This window comes from Pholcus phalangioides, unplaced genomic scaffold (genome assembly GCF_987345545.1).
Source record: "Pholcus phalangioides strain wild (caught in Gottingen) unplaced genomic scaffold, Ppha-v1.0 ptg000030l_1, whole genome shotgun sequence".
NCBI lineage: Eukaryota > Metazoa > Arthropoda > Arachnida > Araneae > Pholcidae > Pholcus > Pholcus phalangioides.
Genome location: NW_028301620.1, coordinates 6,835,563 through 6,851,797, shown reverse-complemented (window position 1 = coordinate 6,851,797; position 16,235 = coordinate 6,835,563). Strand labels below are relative to the sequence as shown.

The 16,235-nt window shown below is 33.4% G+C and overlaps 1 protein-coding gene across 3 annotated transcripts in view; it reads right to left on the bottom strand.

Annotated features, from left to right (window-relative positions):
- The window catches only part of LOC149067508 (phospholipid-transporting ATPase ABCA1-like), a 188,392-nt gene that overhangs the window by 35,910 nt on the left and 136,247 nt on the right, over positions 1–16,235 (bottom strand). For all 3 annotated transcript variants that reach the window (XM_089252757.1, XM_089252756.1, XM_089252758.1), the window contains 8 exons: positions 14,231–14,341; positions 13,932–14,130; positions 10,612–10,743; positions 9,227–9,310; positions 8,903–9,099; positions 5,326–5,402; positions 2,689–2,875; positions 212–438 (listed from right to left, as the gene is read on the bottom strand). In XM_089252757.1, coding sequence (XP_089108883.1) covers positions 212–438; positions 2,689–2,875; positions 5,326–5,402; positions 8,903–9,099; positions 9,227–9,310; positions 10,612–10,743; positions 13,932–14,130; positions 14,231–14,341 — 1,214 coding nt within the window. The remainder of the gene's footprint in view (positions 1–211; positions 439–2,688; positions 2,876–5,325; positions 5,403–8,902; positions 9,100–9,226; positions 9,311–10,611; positions 10,744–13,931; positions 14,131–14,230; positions 14,342–16,235) is intronic.

The following is a 16,235-nucleotide window of genomic DNA, read 5'->3' as shown; positions in this document are numbered from 1 at the left end:
TTCTTTTTTCTTTTGTGTTAACACACAGTTGAGTTAACTCGTGCCTGATCAAGAATGTGTTAAAAAGGCAGACTTTTTAACACATTCTATATATTGCAATGAATAATCAATCTGTAGATGATTTATAGAGCTTGAAACTTTTCTATAAATTTTTTGTGTAATTTTTTCAATGATAAATATATATCTAATAATATCAAAATCACAAACTCGCCTCTTCTAATGATGTGCTCGAAAGTGTATAGCTTTTGAACCCTAATGAATGAAGACGCATATCTAGCTCCTGGAACAAGTTTGAAATGGATCTGGCAGAGTATTTTTGGGTTTCTGCGCCTACAAGTTGAGGGATACTAATAACTAGACAATCCCCACACCTTTCCAGCAGGTTTGCTGTAGGTACGAATCCTTGAATGAATTCCATGAGAGCATTTTCATTCACCTCTAATCAAAGTCAAATAAAAAATTAAACAAATTAAATGTATAAAAAAAAAGTTGAAAAACAGTTTAATTAAAGTTTTAGGAAAATTGTAAGATTTTTTTTTTGTTTGCATGGTCCTAGAAAACACATAGTTTGCAAAGATTGTGCAAATTATGGAGTTAACCACAAAAAAACTGTATATCTACCTATAATCTAAAAAATAATGATCTTGCATATAAATACATTCATAATTTTAATTCACACGAGTTCATGAGGGCTGTAGTAACCAGACATGGTCAGAGTTCTGTCATGTTTGGGAGGATAAGCCCCACTACAATGCAGACACAAAAGTTTAGCCACACAGTATATATTCTTTAATAAAATTAAAAATAACTGATAGATTATTAAATAATTTTATCTAAGATAGGAAATAATGTATATTCTAGGATATATGAAGTGAAGGTTTCATAAAAACTGAAACTTCAAAGAAAAAAAATTGAAAACTTTAATTTAACGTGCCTTAAAAGTATAGGCGCAGAATAAAATTTGTGAAAATTTCAATATGCCACGTAAATTTACGTCACAAAAGGGGTGTTTCTTATGATTGTTACTTGAACCTTGAATGTTTTCATGAGCATCATGCCCCCCCCCCCTTCAGCCCTTGAACAAGATAGTATTACAGATATGGGCACTGAAATCACAGAGTAAATCTGTTTCTCAAATTTCTATTGAATTAAATTGAAATAAATGAGGCAGCTATAGAGTGATAGCATGTGTGATGAGCATTATAAATCAAAATCAAGATCTAGAAGACTCTGAATGACCACTTTACGTGGCGATAGGAAAAATATGAATTGAAACAAAATCTGTATAACAATAGAATTGAATATTTTGAGAAAAACTGTTCATAGATGAATACACGAAGTCTGCTATTTGCAAAAGAGCAAAATGATTTGTGCACCCTGCTTGAAACATCCATAACCAAGAACGATTGGACTGGGTTCAAAACCACATGTTGTATTCAGATGAATGGCTGCACACTCTCCAGCGATGAAAAGAAATGAAATTTATAGATGGCCTAGACAGTTATTCTTATTATTGACATAATTTAAGGAAGAGTCCAAGAGCTTTTTTCAGTAGGAAACAAGGTGGAAGTTCGGGAATGGTACAGGGAGCATTTGGTTATAATGGACAGACCTCATTGGCATTTTTAGATGGCACTCAGAATTCAGAAATGCACCAAGAAACACTTGAAATCCATTAATTACCAATCGGAGAAATATTAGGTGGTTCAAGCTGGACTTTTCAACAGGATAATGCTTCCATTCATACATCAACGTTAAAAAAAATGGTTGATTCAAAAAAGTCTCAGTTTTATATAGTAGCCAACCCTAAGTCCTAACCTCATCCTCGTAGGAAACCTATGGAGTATCCTTACAGTTGTCATGTATGGTAATAGAAAACAATATTTTTCGGTTTCAGAACTGAAAAACATAATTGTGAAAGCATATTCGTCTAGAATTGCTACAAAACCTGGTACTCTCGATAGAAAATCATGTGTTTGATGTTATAAAAAGCAATGGCAATCACATAAGTTACTAAATTTTTTTGTTTACATAATTTCTAAAAAATAATATTTAAAATTTGTTCCTAAACTTTTCTGTTTTGCATGTTTTTGCTATAGTGTAGCAAATATTCAAGATTTATGTTTTGTTTTTGTTATGTACAATTCATTTGTTGCAGAAATCCAACACAAAATGTGTAAAGCCTCACAATTCACATTAAATAACTTAAAACTTTAAATTAGTGTTGTGCCTAAACTTTTTTGACACACAGTAGTTTACGAGGGTATCCTTAAAATCTCTGGAGACTGAAATCAACATTCCAAGCCAGAGTCATCATCAAGAGGTTTACATGGGTTTTCTTTCGGAAATAATAATCTTCACATATTGCACAAGCAGTTTCAAGAAATGTTCTAGCTACTTAAATGCATGTTACAGTACATATGAATATCTAAGACTTGGTTTACAAACCTCTTGATGATACTTGGTTTCTTGAGTGACATGGTGCCCTTTACCTCTGCTATACAGATATATATATAAGTGATAATATGTAAATATGTTAAAAAGTCACCGGAAAATATAGGAAACAAATATGTTTTGTATATTTGCTTTATTTGTTGGTGACTTCTTGGGCAAAACGTTTATCTATTCTTCCATGTAAATATGGTATACATGTGCATGTATGTTAAGTGATTTCAATTAAAAACGTACTGGTTATATTGGTATTTGATTGATATCTGAAACCAGTTTCAGAAGAGTAAATAGATGCATTTCCAGAATCGTCATCATCAGAATCATCGGCATCCATTGATCCTGATGTAGCAAAGAGATTCAATTTATATCCCGAACCAAATTTCCCTTTCAATAGCAGAGGTGATCCAGAACACAATAGCTTTCCCTAAAAGAGATAGAAAACATAAGAATATTAGAAAAAAGAAGGTGCATAACATTTAATTACTACTGCATATCAAAACAAGAAAGTGCATTAAAAGCAGATCATGTGAATTGCATTTTGATACAGTTTATGGCTATTGGTTTTTGGTATGTGGCAGGGACCAGTAAAAGTCAGTTAAAAGTTATATATCATGAGAAGATGAAAGCTTGGCCAACACAGAATTTTTTTAGAAGAAATGTATTAAAAAAAAAAAAAGAGTATCATGATTTTCGGTAAATAAGCTCCATTAAAATACATGATGAAAGAAAAAGTTTTTGTTGAAACCTATAACCAACCTCTTTATATAAGCAGCACATAATTTTTCTTTAAGTACTTTAAAAAAAACACTAACATCAAAATAAAACTAAATGTATGTCATGTAATTCATTGAACTTACCATTCAAGTCCACTTTGAGAATTCTATAAGGTACATAACATAAGATATCATTCTTGAGTAAGAATTCAATTTTTTTTCACTGAATTTAAAAACAATACATAAAAAATTCCAGTAAAAGTTAATTAGAATCCCTATGATTGATGATCAGATTTTTCCAATGACACCAAGCTTGGTTTCAAATGTGTAATTCTAATTACAAAGAAGTTTAAAATCAATGGTAATACAAATATAAATGGCACAACAGGCAAAATATCTAACGAGGCGGCTAAAAAAAGATGCCCATAAAAGATATGGTTGTCAAATATATGAAAAATATAGCAAACTAATACGAGCAATTAAAAAAATACAGCAACCTAAAAAAAGAGCAATAAAAAACTAATAATTATGATAAAATATAATACACTGCCCATAAAAAAATTTATGGTTGTATTATCTAAATGTGGATAGCTTCTCCATTTATCCCAACATGTTTATCACATTTCTTTTTTAAGCGTGTCAAACTGGGTTATAACTCACGATCGTCAGGGGTAACATGATAGTATGTTTATATTCTTTTATTGTCACAATGAAATTTAAAGTTTTTGAGATTCATTATGCATGTATATATGCATTTTGCCTTTTTTCTCAATTTCATCCTCCATAATGTTAGTTTTGTCAAACATTTAACTTCCATACTTTTTATGGGCATCTTTTTCAGCCACCTCATTGGGCATTTTGCCTGTTATGGCCTTTGAATTATTAGCTAGTTTCGTATCTAATTTGATTTTTGGCTGTTTTTCACAGCCCTGTACAATTTTGGTAAGTCACACTTTTTTTTCCAAGCGCTGTTTTCTCAGCATATTGTAAATCTGCATGAAGATTTCACCCTTGGAATTCCATTTAAAGGTCAGAGTTGTCTAGAAATGGTCTTCAAATAGTCTAGAAATTTTCATTAATGAAAACGTAAGAAATAATTTCAACGAAATTGAATCAGAAGTTAAAGAATTGGCAAATAAAACATTTGAAGATAAAATCCAAATATAGAAAATCCAACGGAATTAATTTTACATAATGAACAGAATTTTTTTACATCGTCTACGATAATTTAATAGCAGAACTGAACAGATGAAGATAATTCTATGAAAGTATAAGTAATTTTAATAAAAGTGTTAAAAGTTTTAATAGAAATATATAAAGATGACACTAATTCAAGTAATTTTAAAGATGAGTTGGAACAGTTTTTTAAATCTTTTTAGATGAAGACAAGCATTCAATTAATAACACATACAAAAAAACATTAGATATGGAAGCAACTTTTCTGAATGTGCAAAATATTTTGAAAATTTTGTCAGGCATGCCAATTTCAAATGCATTGAGAGAACACTAATTTTCTAGTCTAAAAAGAGTAAAAATTATCTAAGAAATTCAATGACAGAGAAAAGACTGAATATGATATGGCTATTTTATATATTAGACGATTTACTTAAAATTATTGATTGTGATGATGAGATAGTTAATAAGTTTGCGAAACAAGAGGCAAAAAAAAAATTTAATATTTTAACATTTGTAATTTTAATTTCATGTAAAATTCAAGGATTTTTTGTTAAAATTTCTGATTGGTAGTCCTATTATACATATATATACTCTATAATTAATTGTAATTATACTTTCACATATGTTCAACTATTAGTTCAAAACTTTGTGATTATTATGCTATTAATTATATTATACATATATTATACTCACATTACTTTTATTGGAAATAAAATATTATAGTGCATGATATTAAAAATTTTAAAAATTATTTCTGAATTCTTTCCCTGGTTTATCTTTTTTTTTTGGGAGTGGAGGGGGTCAATATTTTCTTAACCAACCTTATCTGACCTTAATCCACCTCTGCCAAGGCTATGAATCAGCTGCAAGAACTAAAAATTAACTTTTAAACAAGAAAGGCCACAGCGTTATTATGAGAAATTTTGATACAGTACTTAGTTTGTTATAGAAATAAATTCAGAAAATTATGGGTCAGTTTGGTTACCTTATGCAGAACTGCAACTTCATCGCTGAGAATATCTGCTTCATCTAAGTGATGTGTTGTCAACAATATTGTTCGCCCTTCAAGAGGTACAAATGTAAATTTTACTGAAACACTATAAACATTATTTTATCAGAGAAAGGCACTGAGTAATGGAAATCATACAATAAACTAAGAGATATGCATTTGAATAAAAATTAGGAAATTGTAATTTGGGGGGATTTACAAGGGATTAATTGTAAAATACTGTATACATTATGAAAAAAATTATTTGCCACTACATTCTAAAAGACAGATGGCAGCTTGATAATAATTCCTTCTAAATTTTTATTATTTGGCAAACTGGAGGTTGAACGTCTAAATACTCAGCTGCCAGAAAGTTTATAAATTTGTTAATCAATGTGATACAACAATACAAAAGCATACAATAACATAAAAGAATTCAAACTTGTAGCATAAGAAAATGTTTATGCCTTTAATAATTTCATATGTAAAAATTAACAGAACTCTAATTACAGTTGGCCCTTGGTATTTACAAATTCTATATTCACTCACGGTTTTTGTATTAGCAGTTTCTTTTCCTGTTTTTTTGGTACACATTGTTGAGAGGTAATAATTCTTGCATCAGAACAAAATATAAGTTGTTCGTGTTAAATAAATGTTTAAAAAATAAAACCTTTTAAGGATTTTTCTGCTGCTTCTGAAAATATTTATAAGACTTGTTTAAATGCTTCTAAAAGTGAAAAAATTACAAAGAAAATTTTAAATACTGACAAAGATTAGTTTCATTGCCAAGGTTTCCCATTATTACAACATCAATCAATCTACTGTCAAATACTTTATTTTAACTGTGCATAAAGATTCTTTGAATTTTTTTTTGGCTTAAAATTTGCAAAAAAGTTTAAAAGACATATTTATAATACTATGCAAGTTTAAGAAACCCTGCCTATTTTTGGAACCCAATTTTTGGCAAAAAAAGGGGTGCCTCATACATGTTAAAATATGGTATATATAGAAATAAGAATTTAAAAACCAGCTGTTGCTGCAGCTACACCTGCTACCATATAGCCCTGGATCCATATGTCTCTGACATAGAAAGTGATGTTTTTCTGTGAGTGCAATAAAAAAAGTATACAAGTTATGCTATACATAACTTGCACATGCTATAGCTGTCATTATTTAATCTGCAAATCTATGAGGTATCGATAAAATAATGTCACATCTTCCAGTATTTCATATGAACAATGGAAAAGCTTGGACTACGAATAATAACTTGTCCATGCAGAAGGGTGCACTGATGTAGAGATGAAAGAAATTTGAGAATTTAATTAATAGCAATTCAGAAATCAATAGAGAAGGGATTAATTGAACTGACTATTCTTGAAATCAAAGCGCGATACCCATGAAGATGATCAAGATTGAGAATTAGAAGATAAGTTCATTACACATAACATAGCAAGGGCAATGTACTGTTTCCATAAAATAATACCATCATAGTACATTTTTCACATGTAGAAAAATTGGTAAAGGAAGCCTTGTTACAATACTTCAACGCAGAGAGAGAGAGAGAGAGAGAGAGATTGCCAAATTTTTTCCACCCATGGCACCCCTTTCTCTAATCAATTTTCATTCTCGGCTTCCAAGAGCAATTTAACTCAAAGTCTCAATGAAAAATCTTTGTATGGGCCACCACTCTGCATCGCTCTCTGATGAAGATTGCTAGGGCACCGCAGTGTCCAATTTCCACCAACAGTTTGAGAACCATTTCTTTAACAAATTAACTGGAATTCAATAGAAACGACTGACAGACATTATGTTGTTCTTTCCAGAAAGCATCACCTTGAGTCAAAGGCCTCCCTCCCCCACTTCTATTTCTTCCGCACAATGCAGATTCTTTCTTTCAAACTGAGCATAACTCAGGTCTATTGCCATGGGCAATTTGCCACCTAGTGAAATGTGCCGGAAGTATGAGTGTGTATACCTAATCTTCTGAGTGCATATCTAGTGTTGTTTCTGGTATTTTCAGTACTGGTGTCAGAAGTGAAGTGTAATAATTGAATATTTAAATAAATAAATAAAAAATAAAAATACAACGCCACAACAGGCAAAATGTCCAACGAGGTGGCTGAGAAAAAGATGTCCATAACAAATATGGATGTCATACATTTCAAAAATACAGCAACCCACTTAAAAATGCGCAATACAAACATGATAAAATATTATACAATGCCCATAAAGAATATTATGGTTGTCTTATTCTAAGTATGGATGGCTTCTCGATTTACCCTGACATGTTTATTGTATTTCTTTTTAAACGTGTCAATTGTGTTAGAATTTACTACCTCCGGGGGTAAGCTATTAAATTTATTATAACAACCCTATTAAGAGAAAAATTCCCTGCAACACCATAACCTAGAATTGCCCCTTACCAATTGATACTAGTGTCCCCTTGTGAAAGCAGCCAATTGACAGTATACCAATAATTCATGGTCAGTCCTATCCATCCCATTGAAAATTTTGAACACTTAGATCATATCTCTCCAACACCTGCGCTCATCCAATGTAAACATATTCAAAAAATGAAGTCTCTCTTATCTTCATAACTCAAGCCCTGTGTGCCAATAAGGACACGTGCAGCTCCTCTCTGCACCTCCTTCAACCAAGTCTACATCCCTCTGCAGGCATGGTTTCCAAAACCCTACAGGATGCTCCAGTTCAGGATGAACCAAGCCTTAGAAAATCTGAAGAATGACTCCAGGAAAACACGAAGAGACCTCTTTGAAAATGAAACCGAGCATTCTATACACTTTTTTGACCACTGCTGAACAATGTTCAGAAAAACTGAGCCGCTCGTCAATGAGAATTCCCAAATCAGTGACCCTAGTTGACCCAGGATAGTGACACCATTCAACTCGTAAGAGAAAAGTGAGTTGTTCGAACTAAAATAAGCGACCATTCATTTGTCCATGCTCCAACCCTGTTTAAGTTGGTCTAGAGAACTCCCTATCGCTTTGAACGTTTGTACCATTTGTAAGCCTGTTGCTCTCTGTGGCAAGACTTTTTGATAGGGAGATCAGCTCACATTTACACCTTGAAGTTGAAAACCACAGAACACCAACTTCAGCCAACTACCACTGTGTCACAAGTGGGGTTCGAACCGGGTCCTTGAGATGTGAGTTCGCCGTTATCACCATTCAACCACCACAAAGCAGATACTGTAAAAATGAGATAGCTAGAGAACAAAATTTTAGAGTTTGGGTTATTCTCAGAGTTTCCGTATTCATGGTCAGCAGTAACATAACACCCGTCCCCTTCCTCCCCTGCAAATATGGAGGGACAACTTGCTAATGTTTTCTTTATTACTTTTGCAATTACTCATCCTCAATACTGAGATTTTTCTTTTTTACAGAATCTATTTTTATTCTATTTTCATTCAATCTATTACATTAATTAACAAACTGTTGTGATTTCCAAATAAAAACAAAGTTTTTCCGAACTTTCGTTCAAACTTATGCACATTGCCACATACTTAATATCTTTCTTTTAAATCAACGAAAAGTTAAAACATCCAAGTGCTTACCAGATTTATATTGTACGATAAGATCCCAGATGCTTCTTCTAGCAAGAGGATCAACACTTGAAGTTGGTTCGTCCAATACAATAAACCGGGATCCACCAACAAATGCCATCCCTACGCAAAGCCGTCGCTTCTGTCCCCCAGACAATTTTTCAGTTAATTCATGTTGCTTATCTTTTAGTCCTAAACAATCTAACATCCTAAAATAAACATGCATACATATGTGTGTATTAGTTATACATTATGTTAGTTTATGTTATGATGATGTGTTACCAAGATTAACAATGAATGAAATAACTGGATATAGAAAATTTCCAAATAAAGAACCTTTCCACATCATCATTCAGCTTTGGACCTGACAGGACACCTTTCAGCTGGGCAAACATCACAAGATGCTCACGTACAGTCAATCTATTGTGAAAAAAAATAGTATAAACAAAATTAATAAAAGTATAAACACTGCAATATCAACATTGTAAAATAAGAAAATTTCTAGTGAAAAAAAATTCATTAAATCCTTTGAGCACCTTCTAATCCATAAACTTGAAATGATGGGAAGTACAAGATATGAAGATATACAGTGAGATGCAGGCTATAAACTTCCTTTTCTCACAAAACACTGTTTCATACCAGGGGTGCTGAACCTTTTCGGAAATATGTAGTCATGTGTCATTTGATAAATTGTGACAGGTGACAGTGAAATGAAATTATTCATAGTTTTGTATAGCATAACAGAAATTTCATAGTAAAAATTATCTCCATGTTTCATTGAGCATATCTGTATGGTTAGGGCCATAACTACAAGAAGACTGGCAAATCTAATGTCCTGGTTGTCAAATTAAGACACCAAATTCACTCTTTGTTTGTTTAAAAATGGGGTGCCAGAATGGATGCTTGCCTCAGGTTTTTTTTCCAGTCGTGGCTCTGTTTGTTGGACTTCAATGGAGTTTTCATTCATCAGAAGCCCTTAACGTTTACAGTGCATGGCACAAATATTCAATCATCTCACTTTATTCACAGTTTAATATATGGGTGGCAGCAATGAAATTCGCACACGACACTAGATCAGAGGTCCTCAACCTTTCTTGAGTCATGAACACAGACTATGCTTGTCATCAAACGATGATCACCCTTACAGTAACATTGACATGTGTATGCCTGAGATCTGCATAATTATAACTCTTAAATGCAATTTTAACCGGGTGTTTAATTGAAGCATTGATCAAGTACTCTCGCAAGCATGAAATCAAATGAGAGCATTAAATATTCTTGGTGTTTCGGGAAGCACAGTGGTGATGGCGAGCAACAGGTTGAAAATGAAAAGCTGGTTGCACTAGATACACACTCAAATTTTTAGGTACATGTGCACTTCTAGCACAACTCTTTCTGTAATAAATTGCCCATGGTGGCAGACCAGAGTTGTTTAAAAGAAGAAAAAACCATCTACGTTATTGAATAACACTGACTTTGTGCATTTTTCACCTTGGACTCAATTTTACGTTTAAGACAAGTCTTTGCTGGCTTACATTTTTCATCAGCCAATAATCAAATTAGGTTCGAGGTTGTGGGCCACTTCAGACGACTCTGAGGGCCACGGGTTAGGCATGTATGCTAACTCATGGTTTAGAATTTACCGAAATAAATTACTAAAACACATACAAATGACGAAAAGGATGAAAATTTAGACTCTCCTATGACTACTAAATGCTTACTTTCCAAATAATGTGTTGTGCTGAGGACAATAACCAATGAGCTTACGAGCATCAGATAAATGTTCAGAGATTGGTATGCCATATATGGTTACACTACCAGCTGTAGGTTGCAGTCGTCCTGTTAGTACTTTTCTGCAATTAAATTATGGGATACAATACAATTTCAAAAGAATGCATCAGAATTATTGATTGAAATTTACTATGTAAATTTGTAAAGAAATGTCAAAGGTGAATAGAAAAAAGAAAAGTTGAATCAGCAATGATCACAATGTGAAAATAATGGTTAATTTATAAAAATGTCAAAAGCCGCCTTTAAAATTTCTTTCCATTTCATTACGATGTTCATTCTTCAGTGAAGAAAATTTTAGAACAGTTCTTTGCTAATATACATTCTGTGTTAATACAACGAGTGACTATTTAATAAGCATCTATGTTTTCTAACCACTAATGCACATCAAATGAAATGTGCGGCCTGCTAAAACCTTTTCTCATAGAAATTAATCATCCCAGGTAATACAGTAAAACCTTGGAAAGTTGTGACCCTAATAAATCATTTTTCTTCAGTCCCACCCAGCTTTCATAGATAACAATGTTATTAAACCCTCTGTTTCTTGTTACATTAATTTCAATCAACTTGTCACAATAAGAAAGTTTGTGAGAGATGAACAAATGATTTCTATGGCTCCTTTTAAAGAACAAGCTTGATAACAGCACTTTTATATGTTCAAAAGTGGCCATAAAAGCCTTTTTTATACCTTTACCAACTATAATACCCGGTGTTGCCCGTGTTTTCTTCAATGAGGCTTTTTTGGATCGCGTGATATCTCTTTCTTTGAGGGACATGCAAACCGTGTCTAAGTTCACCAATATGGCGACTTCCTGCGCGACTCATGAAAGAAACAAATCTAGATTTAAAGAAACTTAAAAAAATTTTTGAAAAAGAAAAATATATATTTTGTTTTTTCTTTCTTCAAAGGGTGGTATGTATTTCGATTCCCCGCTTTGAACTTCAAATTATCTATCTCTGCCTGTTTCTGCTTCAAAAAATGCTTAATTAAAGCTGTGGAATTTTTTTGATGAACTTTTTACGGGCCCATAATTAATTTTAAAGCAACCTAAACTACATGAATTTATGCAGTTCAATATCAGAAGACAATACGGAGACATTAATTTTCATGCTTGACAAGATAAAAATAAAAAGTTGAAATCAATGTTATTGCATGGATATCCAACTCGAAAGTAGGTCCGGCTAATTACTTCATATCTAATTTTCTGGGCTTCGTATCTCTCTAAGCGAACTCAATATTTCAAAAATCGAGTATTTAATACAATTTTTTAAATTATTGATGTGACAGAGAACCCCATCAAATTTCCGCATTTCTACATTAAAATCGGCAATTTTAACACTGATTTCTATGAGAATCACCCTTTTTCTAACCATTGTAAAGGCATATACACGTCTTAAACGCATTGCTAGGGAACCACGGTAACCAAAGTAAACGTTCGAAAAGTGATTGTTGAGGCCCAAAAACCATTGTTGCCCTATGGTTTTGCTCATTTGGGGCATTTGCCCTGCTCTGACGAAATTTTAAAGTAGCCTATCGTAGCCTTCAAGTCGGGTCCCATTTGGTATATATGTAAAATTTGGTGACGATCGATCTAAAATTGTAGATTTGTATAGAGAACACACACACAGAAAATCAATTTTATATATATAGATAAAAGCCAAAACACACACATATGCAGAGCAGCTCAAATAATGAAAGTGGCACTCAAGAAATTCATGTTTGCTGACTAAAAAAACCAGTTCTTGAAATGTTAGGGGATGTTTGAGCAGGGATTGATTTCAGTATGGGTCCTCACTAATTTAGGGCATCAAATTGAAACAAAATATATATGTTGGAAAACCAGACTTTTTTTTCCCAAGTTGAGAAAGCCTTTTAATGTCTGCTTTGCCCTGCCCGGGGCACCCCCTTGCAAAATTTGGCTTCGTGTTCGAGATTACCTGATGAACTACTGATGAAAAATTCAAAGAACTAAAATTAAATGTCATTAATATAGTAAAATAATTATGTGTAAAATTGATGTGGGAGAAGCACTAACTATTCTAACAATTGCTCTGATCAGTCTAAATTTAAAAAATACTGATATAAATCATAAGTCTCATAAGTATACCAGTGTATTGTACCATAATAATTTGAGTACTAAAAGCTCAAAAAAGTGGAATTTTTTTTTCAATTTTTGTTTTCTATTTGTAATTTCAATTTATATTTTGATAAATGGTATACCATTTTAAATTTATATGAATTCCACAGGTATTGCACATCAAAACTGCTGGCACTTCGCTTAAGCAGTCATAATTTGTCAATAAATTGAGTGGCTTGATTGATTTTTCAATAATATAGGGTTTTACTATATAACAAAACTTTCTTTTTAGATATAAATTAGCAACATAAAATAAGAAAGTTTCAGATAAATTTTGTGTTTTGATGATTTCAAATGGTTTGAAAAGCAGTTAGAAAATCAAGAATTTGTCTATACATAGTATTGTGAATAAATCATTCACCGATAAATTCCATGCCAACAATTCATGGATGAAAAATTTGCAAAAAGAAAAATTAACTATCACCAACTCATCACCTTCTGCCTGCTTAAGCGAGTGTTTGAAAGAGCAAGCAACTGAGTGAATGAAAGAAAGAATTTTGACCAAGAGAGAATGTAAGAGTAACAAAGCAACTGTGCGACTGAGTGAACATGTGAGCAACTGACCTAGAGAACGTTCTGGGGACTGAGTGACCAGGTGACAGAGCGGTGGAGAAATTTTTCGTTCTCTTGGTTGCTCACCTGCTTACCTAGGCAGTCACTCTCTCACTATCTTGTCCCCCGCCTTCCCATCACCCCCTTGTTTGTACCATGACTTGCTTACTTGTTCACCCACTGACTCAATCACACACACACACCCTCTATCACTCACTTAAGAATACACATAGCTGTGAATTGCTGGCAGTAAATTTTCCAGTGTAATACATGAAAGAAAGAAAAACAAATGGCACAATTAAATCCTCAAATGTGATAATTAATATGAAAGGAAAAAACGACACAAATGTGATAACGATAAACCATCAAATGTGACAATTAGCAACCATTTATATACCATAACCACAAAGATAGAGATAGACCAATATATCAAGGTTCGAGTTCCAGCAAAGATCAGATCAGATAACTTTTCTTTCCAAGTTCACCTCGGTATAAAATCCAGAAAATATCTGTTTCCTTGATAACCACAAAGATAAATAAAAATAGAAAAAAATTGTACAAACATTGTTGTTGTTTTTCCCGCTCCATTATGACCCAGGAGAGTTGTGATCCTTCCTTCGGAGAGACCCAAGTTGAGATTTGAAACAGCTTCTTTTGCATCATTTTGCAAGCGTCCTGGATAAACAACTCGAAGATTCTTGATGCTTACAGATTCTTTCTTATTAGGACTAGCATAATATTTTTGGTATTCCCCGTTCACATCTAAAGTTACAAGAGACAAAGTCACATGGAATTATAATCAAAAATACCCAATAGAAATATTTTTGTTTTGGCAATCTACTTGCTTTAAATACTATTTTACCTGCAAAGTCATTTTGGCCTTCACATAATGGAACAGCAGCCGACGTCTTTCGATTCCATGATAAAGGTAAATTCAGAGATAACCAGGAAATTATTTTGCGTGAATTACCACCTGAATCGAAAAATAACACAATTGGTACAAGAATGTATTTGATTTTTTTCCCTCAAAAAATCTATTTCCCACAGAATTCCGATGGGCTCGCAACTCTTTAGAAGCACCAAAAACTAACAAGAAATAAAGAACAGAAACCGCTGAAAATAAAAACTAGGTAGAATTGTCTGAAGCTAATTATCACAAAAATTAGAAATTTTGCCTGGTTTTAATTTATACAAAAATTGCCACGTTTTCAAGACAAATAAAATTTAATTGGTCGAATGGTCGATGCGTTTTGGCTCTTCAATAGAGAGCCGTCATCAATACCTCGTGGTCAGAATTGACATGAATGGATCGTGGAGGGGTGATGTTTATGACTGGTCATCTGAAGAGTTTGCCTTTGTATTTGCTGCATCCGAGTGGTCTTTGGATGCGAATTGGGGAGCTCTTATTAACCTGGAGGCTTTATTAACCTTAGTTGAGACAAAAGTTTCAACACTTTGCAACAGATGGTTCCCCAATTTGCATCCAAAGACCACTCAAACGCAACAAATACAAAGGCGAACTTTTTGGATGACCAGACGTAAACATCACTCATTCATGTGAATTCTGGCCACGAGGTCCTCTCTATTGAAGAGCCAAAATGCATAGACCATTCGACCAATTAAATTTTATTTGTCTTGAAAACGTGGCAATTTTTGTACAAACTAAAGCTAATTATTTTTCTTCAAATAGAAGGTGGGCTTCATAAGAATGGAGAGTAAAATGATAAGAAATCAAGAAATATAGGTACAGCAAAAATAATTTATTATTTTCAAAATATATTCTCTCAGATGATATGCGATGGTTTCATTGTTCAATCCACTTTTGCAAACACGAATCCAGGGCAATGTGATGGGAGGGGTGAATTGTCTAAGTTCACTGGCTCATCCTGTAGTTTACAGGAGACAAATTTTCTGATATTATTTGGCTTTTGGAAGGGGTGATAGGAACAATCACTGTTTTCTCTGATTCCATGCCTGAGAGAAGGTAGACATCTTCAGTTGCAAATTTAGTGGAGGCAGATAGCTTCAACTGCAAATGAAGAGTAAACACAAGGCACCTGCAACTTATTATATCTGCATTGGATCATCCAGTAATAGGACAATAAAATTTTTCGATATTATTCTGCTCTTGGGAGGGGGTGATCATTCCTATTGCCTCCTTATCTGAATCCGTGCTTGAGAGAAGGCAGACATCTTGAGCAACGAATGAGCCGAGCCAACATATCTTCAGCAGTGAATGAATCAGAGGCAGACACCTTCAGCTGCAAATGAAGCAGAGGCACAATGTACCTGCGACTTATTGTGTGTGCAGGTACATTGGATCATCCTGTATTTTATGGTACAGGTAAATTTCTCCTATATTATTCTGCTTTTGGAAGGGGTGATAGGAACAATCGCTCTTTTCTCTGATTCCATGCCTGAGAGAAGGTAGACATCTTCAGTTGCAAATTTAGTGGAGGCAGATATCTTCAGCTGCAAATGAAGAGTAAACACAAGAAGATCCAAACCCTATGGATCCATGCTTGCATTTTCCAAAGCAAGTGGAGAAGATTTTATTATGAATGCTGCCTCAATGAGCCTTACATAGCTGAAATAATGTTGGCATCTTCATTAAATTTTCTGTAACAGAGCTACTCCTTTAACGTTAAAAAAACAGCCAAAAATCATATGGTATGAGAGATCCGGACTGTAAGGGGTTGTGGCATGATTTTAACCCTAGAATACCAACTCTACATCTCAGAAACTTAGACACACAGTTAACATGCAGTTTTTATCAATTTTTATTTTAGTTAGTATTCTAGGGTTAATATTGCATTTACATATGTTTCAGTTTTAGAAATCTCCCGACAGTACATATCGAGAAAGCA